General features: G+C 43.7%; 1 protein-coding gene across 1 annotated transcript in view; it reads left to right on the forward strand.

The window, feature by feature from the left end:
* LOC123759892 (rabankyrin-5) overlaps positions 1-12,940 on the forward strand; it is a 147,005-nt gene that overhangs the window by 100,097 nt on the left and 33,968 nt on the right. Inside the window, exons 15-16 of the mRNA XM_069325353.1 lie at positions 892-1,088; positions 6,383-6,583. Of these exons, the coding sequence (XP_069181454.1) occupies positions 892-1,088; positions 6,383-6,583 (398 nt within the window). The remainder of the gene's footprint in view (positions 1-891; positions 1,089-6,382; positions 6,584-12,940) is intronic.

Below are 12,940 nucleotides of genomic sequence, written 5' to 3' on the forward strand. Positions count from 1 at the left end.
TTCTCGTGGAGTGCAGGGACACTCCTCTCATGAAAACATGCGGGAAAACTTTACACAGAATCATACTGATTCACTAATACATACTCTCAAACACAAATAAAACAAACTGGTATTTTAACTAAGAGAAACATTTGCATTAATAACAACAAAAGCTAAACTTTATATACCAGTCATTACAGTGAACACTGGTCACAAAGCCCCAACCGACCGCCGAGGCGTCGGTGAACACATTGATTGAGGGAAGTGCAAAGTTCAGACAACTGGCTGAGCAACTGCCGAGTAACCCAAGTCCCCTCACATATAGCAGATGGCGTGACTGCAGCTAACAAGGCTGCAGAAGGGAGGGAAAGCAACACTGACCGAGAATCCCAAAGCAATCCCAACCAGGTCTGAACCTGGGATGGAACCAACTGGAAATTCTTCCAGTTCACTGGGAACCCGAACCCGGCAAGCTGGGAAACAACAAGATCCCTTGCTAGCAGACAAGCAGACTGACTGGGAGCCTGGGATGCACTCAATTGCTCGTAGCAGTTGAGTGCATCAAGGATACTGTTGGTTGCCACCAGCAAAGATCAACTGCTATGCTTTATCTTTTGGAAGTTACTTGCTTGGTTTCAGCTACTTTTCTGATGAGGTGTTCCCCTCACCTCGTTGAAAGATGACGAGATTCTGGTCCTGGCTACTGGTAGATCAGCATGTGTTTAAGAGGCCTGGTGCGATTCAAAGTCTTGGCTATACCTGTGCATAAGCTATAGACAGCTACTGAAGGCTCACAAGAACAGGCCACCTTATTTGATTTTTTCTCTACATATTATGCATTAAAATTTATTAAATTACTAATCTTGATAATCTGCATTGTGCAGTTCGTATTAGTTTCTTAAATTTTTTCAGATGAAAATCGGGAAGACATTGCTTGTTTCCTCATTAGAAGTGGCTGTGATGTTAATGCAGTACGTAAACCAGGACCTGGCGGCACTGGAGGGGAAGAGGCTACTGACCAGCAAACTCCACTACACCTATGTTGTTCCTGGGGATTTAAAGATACTGTCCAGACCTTACTTGAACATGGTGCCAAGGTTAATGCAAGGGTAAGCAGTAGATCAGCATTCCCAAATATTTTGGCCATGAAATGTGTGTGTCATTGCAATTGAAAATTTAATTCTTATTAACCTGCATTGTCATCTGTGAGAGGAGGAGGATATTTACCTTGGTGCTTTAATCTGTGTGTTGAGGCCTCAAAGAAGTGCATAGCTTATGGTTTGTCTTTGGGAGTTAATTCTTTTGATACAGTACTTCATCTTGAGTTCTAAGTGATCTTGGTCCTTTCTGGGAGGAGCCCCATGTGGTTTCCTGAAGCTATCTCACTGAGATGGCTCCCAATTACTAGTTCACATCAGCTGTGGAATTAAGTTTGGCCTACCTACCAGGGGACCACATCCAGAATCTCTTTCTATTCCCCCCCTCTCCTCACAGAGGCACAGAGCAGGTGACACACTCCCACCCCACTGGGAAACCATCCAGAAAATCAGCAAACCAATACAGACAACTGCTTGGTTCAAAGAGACCAAAGCCTCAAAACTGCCTAACGAACTGGAAAAATTACTCATGGGGGGCTAGGAAGAAATAAAGTGGTTGGACCTGATGGGGTTTCACCTTGTGTGCTGCGAGAATGTGCAACTGAACTGAGCATTCCACTCCAATTAATATTAGACATCCTTGTGCACAAGAATCTAAGCAGATATATGGAATAAGGCAAGCATAGTACCAATCTATGAAAATGGTTGTCGAGAGAAACCTCTAAATTATAGGCCCATATCATTAACAAGTGTGGTAATCAAAACACAAGAAAAAATAGTTAAAGTCAAATTGGGTTGAACACCTAGAGAGTATTGACATAATAACAGACACACTATGGTTTTTCAAACAGGAAGATCCTGTGTAACAAATCTCTTTAGATTTTATAAAAGCCAGCCCAGCCACTGGCTGGGCTGGCTTGGCAGGGTGAATGGGTGGGTAAGTAGGTGGATGGATTGGTGGCCAGCTGGAAGGAAGGCGGAGTGAGTAGGCGCATGAGCAGAGAGGATGGCTGGCTGGGCGGACAATGTGGATGGATGGATTGATGGCTGGCTGGCAGGCAGGCAGGCAGTCTGGGTGGGTAAGTTAATGGATGGGCAGGCTAGGTGGGTTGGTGGGCAGGCTAGGTGGTTGGGTGGGTGGGTTCAGAGGGGGGCAGTCTTTTGTTTCTTGGGTGGGTATGGGCAGGTATTCGGGCATGGGTGGGTGGGTTTGCGGAAATAGGTGGGCTTGGGGTGGGTTCGGGCAAGTTGGCGAGCTTAGTTGGGTTCCTGCAAGTGGGTTGGGTTTGACTGGCATGCGGACTATCACAGACTGGCTGTAGTCACACCACATTCCCTCAGCTTCCCCATCCCCACTACACCCTACCCCTCCTAGAAATACTCCCCACCCCTACAGGCACGTATAGATGATCGGTACGGTATTAACCCCTAAGCTGCTCTAGGGTATTTAGCCTTCAACACCCACAGTCACAAAAAAAAATATTATTTTGTCTTATAAAGGTGTTCATTTGTGTTCCCTAGTCACGGGAAAAAAATTGTAAACAAATCGTAGGTGGCATATTTTGGCCGCAACAGGACGGGGAAGTCTAGCCAAAAAAAAAAAGACATTGACAGAGCAAGCACCGGAGGCGGTCAGCTCTGCCCAAGCTGTCAGGCGGGAGTTGCCTCAAAAATATTATTACCTAATTATTTCAATGTCTCTGATTGATTTTTCCTAAAAAAAAAAAAAAAAAAAATTTGCAGTAATATTATTCAATAGTGTGTAGTGTGATATACAGTGGTACCTCGAATAACGAATTTAATCCGTTCCGACGCCATCGTCTGCATGTGAAATGGACGTCATACAAAACGAATGTTCCCATTGACATTAATGGTATTCATATTAATCCGTTCTACCACCGAAAAACATCAATATGATATTCGATGTTTTAAATAATGGAGCAGCCTACCTAACATACACTGCACAAACCTTTATGACATTTTTCTTTCTTCAAATTTGTTCAATATTTATTTTTCATTTGTCTTAAAGCAAAAGGTTCGTGCGGTGGTCGGCACGTAGGCTGCTCTATGTTTCTTAAAAAAAAAAAAATAAAAAAAAAAAAATAAAAAATTAGTTGAAACAATTTGGAAAATGGACGGATGCCATAAAGGTTCGTTCAGTGTTTGATGGGTAGACTGCTCCATTATAACAATCTTTCTTTGTTTCAAATGTGTTCCATATGTTTTGTATTTTTCATTTACATCTCAATAATGGAGCAGCCTACCCGACAAACACTGATCGAACCTTTATGGTATTTGTCCATTTTTCAAATCGTTTCAACTTTTTTTTTTTTTTTCGTGTTTTTTTTTTTTTTTTTTTTTATAAAGAAATAGGGAGCAGCCTACCTGTAGACAACTGAACGAACCTATTTGACATTTGTTCTGGTTTTAAAAATTCTTTATTTTTTTTTTTGTAAGAAACATGGAACAGCCTACCTGCCGACCACCAAACGAACCTTTTGCTATAAGACACATGAAAAATAAATACTGTATTGAACAAATCTGAAGAAAGAAAAATGTCATAAAGGTTTGTGCAGTGTATGTATGGTAGGCTGCTCCATTATTGAGATGTAAATGACAAATACAAAACAAATGGAACACATTTCAATCAAAGAAAGATTGTTATAATGGAGCAGCCTACCTGCCAAACACCGAACAAACTTTTTTGACATTTGTTGTATTTCAGAAATTTCATTTCTTTTTTCTACAAAAACGTCAATGCTTTGCAACATCTTAGCAGTCACCCCTTTATATCCCAGCATCATTAGCATCTTTAAACAAGAACAACATAATTTATTTGCATTGTCGGAGGCGTCCAAGAATGTGCAAGAAGCAGCGCGACCCCACCATGTGGTGTTGACGTTACTCAAACGAGCGTTCGAGATATGGCACAATTTGTCGCCGATAGGGCCGGTAGTTACCGAGTTTTGTTGAGACAGCAAGCTTACAGCTGTCGTTTCCTTCCATTTGGCTTGAATCTGGCACCTCTCATTTTTACACACCTTACCTGGGTTGTGGTGACCTATTTGCTACTGTTAGGGGTTCAGGTTCTGGCTTACCTCAACGACTGGTTGGTCTAGTATTCCAGTCGTCCGCGTGTCTGCTTGCCAGGGATTTGGTTCTTTCTCAGTTCGTCGGGTTCGGATTCTTGGTGAACTTGAAGTCCCATTTGGTTCCTTCTCAGGTTCGGAATTGACTGGGTCTTGTGTGGAACTCTCGGACCACTTCCTTGTCTCTCCCTCCTGCGGCGTTGCTGCAGCTGTGGTCCTGCCTTCGGCTGTTTTTGGGAGTCACTTGTCGGTTGTTCAAGCGGCTGTGCAGAAAAACAGTTTTTCTGATTCTTCGCCATGCTGGTCTACCTGTCGGGTCGGATCTGGCTTTGGCGGATGTTCTGGTTCCTTTCAGGATGTCACTTCTGCCGCTCTCGCAATTGTTGGGTTCAGACCCCGGGGGCTTTGCGTCACTGGCTTTCCCTACAGGTTTTTCGGGGTTCAGTGCCATGGCACCTACCCGAGCCCTCGCTCAATATGTTCACGGATGCGTCGTCTCTTGGCTGGGGTTTTGTGACCAGTGCTGACCAGGCCGGCCAGGATCGGTGGGGTCCATCCTTCCTTTGGGCTCACAACATGGAGGGGGAGTTCGCGGCAGTGTGGCTTTCGCTTCAGAGGGTTCGTGTTGCTCGTGGATCGATAATCTGGCTCCATTTGGACTGCTTCCCAGTGGTTCATTGTCTGAACCGCGGGGGTTCGATGTAGTCCTTGTCTCTTTGGGGCTGGTCGCTTCGGGTGACTCGTCTGCTGAGTTCTCAGGGTTTGGCTCTCCTGGTGGTTAATATTCAAGGGTATCCAACCTCTGGCAGACGGCCTGTTCCGGTTCATTCGCCTGTCCATGGAATGGACTGTCGACGCCGACTCTCTGTTAACTCTGCCACAGGTTCGGGCACCCAGAGTTGGACCTCTTCGCGTCGGCCTGGTGGAGGCGTCTTCCAATATGTGGCACCCTTCCCCAGCTGCAAGGCTGTCGGGTTCGATGCCTTTCAGCTGGACTGGTCAAGATGGGGTTACCTGTACCTCTTCCCCCCCAGTTCGGTTGTTGCTCCAAGTCATGACTCGCTTGGAGACTTACTAGGGAAGAGTAGTCCTTGTGGCCCCTTGGTGGCCAGCCCAGCCTTGGTTTCAGACGCTGCTTCCTCAGTCTCAGACCCCATGGGTCTTCCCGCAGATCATTCCGGTCCGGTACTTGGCTAGTTTGATCTTCTCCACTCTTCGCATCTGGTCTCTTTGACGCGGGTTTATCACCGCTTGTATAGTAATCAGGTGGCTTTATTCATGGTGTCCCACCTGCAGGTTTCATTTCAGTGGCACTATTAAGTTTCTTGGCGGTCCTTTCGGCACTTTTTGTCTCTTCATAGGTTGTCTTCAATTTCTGATCGGGTTGTTTTGTCTTTCCTCTCTTGGTTGATTCAGGACCGTTGGCTGGCGGCTGCCTCTTGGGCGAATCCCTCTTTTACTTTATCTTTGGGTAGATAATGCCGGGGAACCAAAGGGGCTCTCCACAGAAGACCAGCCTTGAATGTAATGAAATGCCATTTTCTGGGTGAGGCCCAGAGACTCCCTGGCATCCCTCCCTACCTCCGATCGCCGGTTTTTCGCATTTTTGATATTCAGCCTCTGAACTGGGGTTGGGTAGCCGGCACGGCAGGTCTGGTGTCCCCCTTTCCCACTCCTGTGGAGGTGGGAGCTGTGTAGACAGCGGCTGTGGTGATGTCATGTTTATTTGCTTGTTTTCTGATTGGGGAGTTCTGCTTGCTCATTTAGCTTTTGAACGTTTTGCAATTTTAAACAGCTGTAGTTTGTTTTGGGATTTCTACCTATCTGGGTGCCTGACCTGGTAGATGGCAGACATAGACTGCTTTCAGTTACATGGGGGTGTCTATAGGCCATTGCTCCTTGTGCCTCTCTGAGGGGGGCTAGGTTCTGACTCATGGTCCCCAGTAGGCTAGAACTCCATCGATTGACTGTTGCCATGGTCTATTGTATACACATCAGCCCGGTATAGCTCCTGGGAGCCTCCAGGTCTTGCCCAGAAAGTGGCGTTTCATTACATTCAACGCTGGTTTTTTTTTTACTATGAAATAGCTTATTCCTCCCCTTCTGGTCTTAATTGCCAATTTAGCATTGGCACAATTTCTGAACCTTAGTTGTACTTTCTTTTATTTTAGTAAATCATAATTGATACTATAGGAACATGTATCTTTTATTTTCCAGGATGCTGAGAACAAAACACCTTTGCACCATGCCATAGAAAACTCTCACACAACAATCATCTCGCTGCTTCTGTCCCACCATGCCTTGGATTTAACATTAAGGGATAAATCAGGAATAACTCCATTTGCTGCTGCTATGTCACGAAAGAACAACAAGGCAGCACAAGCAATTCTCAGTCGGGAACCAAAGGCAGCTGAGCAGGTATGTTAGATGTAGAACATCTATGTTTTCATCTATTTAGTATTATGTTCAACTATTCAGTCTGGAAATTATGAAGGAATAATTTTCCCTGGAATACAATCTGCCAAATCATTTAAATACAGTATTGTAGCTACGAAACCTTAAAGACTGGAGAGCTAAAATTATATTACATTATTGAAGTGTATGTGAGTCAATCAGGCTAAGCATCACAGGGTGTGTCCAGCAATAAATGGATGACTGTACAGTCAGCGTTACCTTTGGCTAAGGGAAACTACAACACAGTTGCTCACCTTTCTTTGTTATTACTGCATTAGCTTCTATATTTCTGGGAAGGCCCATTCACTGGTAAAGCCAAATTTTAGGAATCTCTCCAGGCTTCTGAGACCCATGCTGACCTACCAGAAGCCAGGATGGCAGTGAGCACGGAGCAGTGTCTCTCGCCTCTAACAAACAGAAAACGGGATACGGTAACAGGGGCACTCCGACATACTAGTTGTGTGGTCAAGGAGAGGTTCAATTATACCTCGGTAAATAAACTGTGAGAGATTGGTCCGATAAAGCTGGAGCTCTGAGGGTCGAGTCTGAATGCTCGATCAAGTTCGCAATTTGTGCATCACCTAACACCTGTATTTAACATCAATCAGTGGATAGCTGAAGGGTGGACCCTATTCAATCTTGCTGCTACAAGTATTGGGTCCCCTCGCTATAATTTTTCAGTCTACCAGCCACATCGCTCATCATCTCCAGCAGCAGCTGTGTATATGATTGTGTCAGGGGTGCAAAAATGTATTTAAGTACATCCCCGGGTTCTTGTAATTGTACACATTATTTGGTAATTAGTGAATTACCCAATCTCGGATTTATCAGAGTGGCTCGCAACGAGACCTCTGTGTCAAAAGTCCAAAGGGATTGTGTAGGGCGGGGAGGGGGGGGGAGTTAATCTGTCAGTAGTGACAGCACTTAACCCTTAACATGCTAGGGGTATAATATCCTTTGTTCCCCACAGGCGCATGTAATTTTGAAAAAAAAAAAAAAAAATTACTTCCTAACTTGTTAATTTGTGTTCACTGATCACGGGAAAAATAATAAAAAAATCGTAAGTGGCATATATTGCCCGCTATAGGGCGGGGAAGTCTGGCAAAAAACAGGCGCTGACTCGGCGTGCGTCCCAGGCGGTCTGTTGATCGCCAGCTGTCAGGCCGGAGTTGCCACAAAGAGATAATTACCTAATTATTTCATTGTCTCTGATTGATTTTTCATAGCTTTTTTGCTGTAATATTATTCAATAGTGTGTAGTTTGATATATTTATATAATAAAATGAGTGAATCATCGCTGTACTCAAAAATATGGTGTGCATATTGTTGATTCAATTATGTTCATCAATCAGTGAACAAATACTTTGTCGGTTATTACACTATATACACAGGTTATATATAAGTATCTGCATGTTTTTTTCACCATAACGAACCACTAAGTAGCTATTATGAGTCAAAAAGCAACGAGGAGTGACCGCCACACACCAGCCAGCCACTCACACCCTCCCTCAAGTCATCTGACTCACCCACATTCTCCTCCCACAATACTGTTTTTGCTTTTATTCACTATATACAGACGCTATATATAAGTATCTACATTCGTGTTCACCATAACGAGCCACTAAGTTAGTATGCTGAGTGGCAGTGACAGGCAGTGGCAGCCCGCCACTGGCTGCCACTCCCTCCCTCCCTCACCTCACCTGACTTGCCACCATTCTCCACCCACCATACTGTTTTTGCTTTTATATACAGATGTTATATACAAGTATTTACATGTTTTGTTCACCATAACTGTACATCTAAGCTTGTATGGTGAGTAAAGGCACAAAGACGTAGGACCTCGCACAGTCAGCTGATGGCTGCCGCCCTCAAGGCCAGACGCACTAATATTTCTCCTCCAACAATACTGTTTGTGGTGTTATTAAGCTATATACACACATTATATATAAATATCTACGTGTTTTATTCACCATACTTGTACAAGTAAACTGGTATGGTGCCCAAAGACCATCATGGTAACAAGTAAACAACACCGTCGTCTGCACGGTGGCGTCGTGCAGACGACGCCACCGACCTCACCAAAATGGCGGCTCCCAACCTTCTCCTCTTGCTGTTTATACCCTCTATACACACGTTATATATAAGTATCTACATTTGTGTTCATCATAGCAAACCACTAAGCTGGTATGGTGAGTGCAGTCAATAAAAGGTGGCCACACACAGTCAGAAGACATCGCCACCACCCTCCCTCCCACAGCATTACTCCTCCCTCCATGGCGCACAGCGCTAAATATCACCACAATCCTGCTATTATCAGAACCCTGGTCAGTTTTATCACAGTCAGGGGTCTTCTGTAATAATATCATTGCTACATAATAGCATGAACAAGTATATTATGGCATTTTTAGGTGATGCTGTGGTCACAAGCTGAACAGCAGTGCTGTTAGCTCGTGCTGCGTGCGTCTGGCTTGGTAGCTCACTCAATACCGAGGCCCCTAACACCCGGGAGTTTGGCCCACGATTTTTTAAAAAAATGGAGTCTGTTTACAAGAGCCCTGATGGTGTGGTGAACCCCGTGTATCCGCGGGCCGTTTAAATCTTGCGTAGTACTCCAACACGTCATATGACGTGATGCGCAGTTGACTGGAACAACTTCCAACACGTCATATGACGTGATGCGCACTTTAAGGGTTAACCTTCCTTGACCTGTCACTAGTGAGAGCGACAGGTGACGTGTCGTGTGTGTGTACAAGTGATTTATAAACACATTTGAGAATTAGGCTGTTAACAACATTTGCAGTATATTGAAGGTGTGACGTGCTTAGGTAGTGCAGCTAATACCTGGTGGATGACAAAGGCTCAGGCTCTCACGCACATTAAGTAAAATAAAAAATAAAAACGTAAATAAATCTGCTAAAGACCTTTGCGGTGTGAAAGTTGCAGGAGTAAACAAATAGCATTAACAATTCAATACTTTACATATAATAGCAGTCATAACCACAAAATAATTCCTGAGACAAACTTGGCTGATACACATGAAAATAACTTAATCTTTACTTGCAAAAATAATAAGAGTGACTACACTATGTACACTAGGCCACACGTCCACCATCACGCGTCATAGCAGGACCACATCGAGTGAAGGAGAAGTGTAGAACCCGAGAGAGCACCAGGAGTAATCTGCTGGCTAGGTCACAGGCAGGAGCTTGTATATGCCTGCAGGTGATATCACGGCTGGTGGCAGGGTGAGGTGTAATGATAAGCTGGCGAAGTAATGGATAGTTAGCGATTGCTGAACAGGTCAGCAGTGCACACCTGGCATTGGCTTTCAGGGCAGGGTAGGGGGTCCGTGGTGGAGCTCTCCAATCGTTTGGCTGGAGGTGGAGGTCTGGTTTTGCTGTAGAGGTATTGTAGCATGTACATATTGTGCGTAATTCTTCTGCTATGCGGGGGAAATTACATAACAAAGGTGATTGATCATTAACCCCTAGGCAGCACTTGCGATTATAACCTACAACACGGCCAGGCCCAAGAAATTTTTTTTATTTCATCTTGTAAAAGTGTTCAAATGTGTTCCCTGATCATGGGGGGGGGGAATTAATTTTACTTACCAATGGCGTGAATAAGCTGAGAAATTTGATTATGACGTCACAGCAAGAGCTTACTCAAGCAGTGTGCTTCCCAGCGGTGTCACTCGCGGCATTCATGCAGCCAGAGTTGCAGCGAATTTATTTTCGCAGCATTATTTACAGTGTCTAGGTGTATTTTGCCACAACTTTTTTTTACTGATATTGTTCAATATATTATCACGATGTTGTATAATACAACTTGCATACATTCAATACACACTAATATATGTGTCACAATTATGCGCACACAAATGTTTTCTTTCTTTTCTTTTATATACATATATATAAAATAAACCCACTTGCATACCAGAAGCACAGATACAATTACACACAGAGTTGGGTTAGAGTTTAACCCAACCAAATGTAATGTAATGAAGATAGGTGTAGGGAGCAGGAGGCCAGATACAAGGTATCATCTGGGAGAGGAAATTCTTCAGGAGTCAGAGAAGGAAAAAGACTTGGGGGTTGATATCACGCCAGACCTGTCTCCTGCAGCACATATCAAGCGGATAACATCAGCGGCATATGCCAGGCTGGCCAACATACGAACGGCATTCAGAAACTTGTGTAAAGAATCATTCAGAACTTTGTATACCACATATGTCAGGCCAATCCTGGAGTATGCAGCCCCAGCATGGAGTCCATATCTAGTCAAGGATAAGACTAAACTGGAAAAGGTTCAAAGGTTTGCCACCAGACTAGTACCCGAGCTGAGAGGTATGAGCTACGAGGAGAGACTACGGGAATTAAACCTCACTTCGCTGGAAGACAGAAGAGTTAGGGGGGACATGATCACCACATTCAAGATTCTGAAGGGGATTGATAGGGTAGATAAAGACAGTCTATTTAACACAAGGGGAACACGCACAAGGGGACACAGGTGGAAACTGAGTGCCCAAATGAGCCACAGAGATATTAGAAAGAACTTTTTTAGTGTCAGAGTGGTTGACAAATGGAATGCATTAGGAAGTGATGTGGTGGAGGCTGACTCCATACACAGTTTCAAGTGTAGATATGACAGAGCCCGATAGGCTCATGAATCTGTACACCTGTTGATTGACGGTTGAGAGGCGGGACCAAAGAGCCAGAGCTCAACCCCCGCAAACACAACTAGGTGAGTACAACTAGGTGAGTACACAACAGAGCTACAACTATGACAGGCAGCAACCCTACAACAATCAGCACTGGTCAGAACAAACTCGATATGCCCACACATAATGGACCTGCCAGAAAAGTCTCCCACTCAAACTACCTCAAATAGAGTAACCTCATTCATCTATGCTAACATACAAGGATTAAAAATAAGAGCAAAAAACAAAATACCGTTCATAAATGGCCTCCTCACTGAGTCAAATGCAGTATGCGGAGCTTTCACAGAAACCCATGCAGGGAAATTTTTGGACAGTGAGATCTGGATACCAGGATATAATCTATACAGGTATGATAGAATAAATAGGTCACATGGAGGATTGGGGTCTGTATATTAGGGAAGACCTTGTTTGCTCGGAGCTCCTTAACTCTACAAATGAGGTGGAAGAGGTACTGGGAGTAAAAATAATGAAAATAAACTGTTATTATTCTTATGTACAAACCGCCAGATGCAACGGCTGAGGAATTCACAGAACAAATAAACAAAATAGAGAATAGCCTTGATAATTTGGCAAACCCAATACCTGATATTATTTTCCTAGGTGACTTCAACCTGCCTAGTCTAAGATGGAGAATAGCAAACAATAATAATATACTAGGAAATCTATCTGGACATAACCAACCACAGATTAGAGAACTACTTTGATTCTGTGACAAATTTTTACTCGACTAGCAGATCTCATAGCCAACTAGGAACAAAAATATTTTAGATCTGGTCTTCACAAACAGTGAAGACATAATCGAGGACATTATGATCTCGGATACCACATACTCAGATCACAAGCTCATTGAAGTGCAAACTATCATCAGTACTCAGAATAGACCTAAAACAATGATCAAGTGAGAGGGGTTATTCAGTAAATTCAATTTTAATAATAAAAGGATAGACTGGAAGAAAATAAACGGGGAACTTACAAACATTCAATGGGACACTGTTCTAAATAATACAAATCCTACACTAGGAATAGAAAAACTGACTTCTGAAGAATATAAAGTGTCTGAAACATGTTACCTGCTTGATGGGGTTCTGGGAGTTCTTCTACTTCCTAAGCCCGGCCCAAGCCCAGGCTTGACTTGTGAGAGCTTGGTCCACTAGGCTGTTGCTTGGAATGGCCCGCAGGCCCACATATCCACCACAGCCCGGTTGGTCCGGCACTCCTTGGAGAAAATTATCTAGTTTTCTCTTGAAGATGCCCATGGTTCTTCCAGCAATATTTCTTATACTTGCTGGATGTTGAACAACTGTTGACCTCTGATGTTTATACAGTATTCTCTGATTGTGCCTATGGCACCTTGACTCTTCACTGATTCTATTCTGCATTTTCTTCCATATCATTCACTCCAGTATGTTCCTTTGAGGAAAGCCAGAAAGAGGTCCAACGTAAAAAGAGAACGCAGACAACAAAATTAGGGGAAAAAAAATGCCTAAGCATACATGTCTTTCCATAGAAAGAAGGAATAATTGGGGGGTAGAAATAGCCTACTCTACTCAACTCTATCTCTTTGAGATGTATTTTTTTCTTGTCTCAATAAACATACTTGA

This window comes from Procambarus clarkii, chromosome 16 (genome assembly GCF_040958095.1).
Source record: "Procambarus clarkii isolate CNS0578487 chromosome 16, FALCON_Pclarkii_2.0, whole genome shotgun sequence".
NCBI classification, from domain to species: Eukaryota; Metazoa; Arthropoda; class Malacostraca; order Decapoda; family Cambaridae; genus Procambarus; species Procambarus clarkii.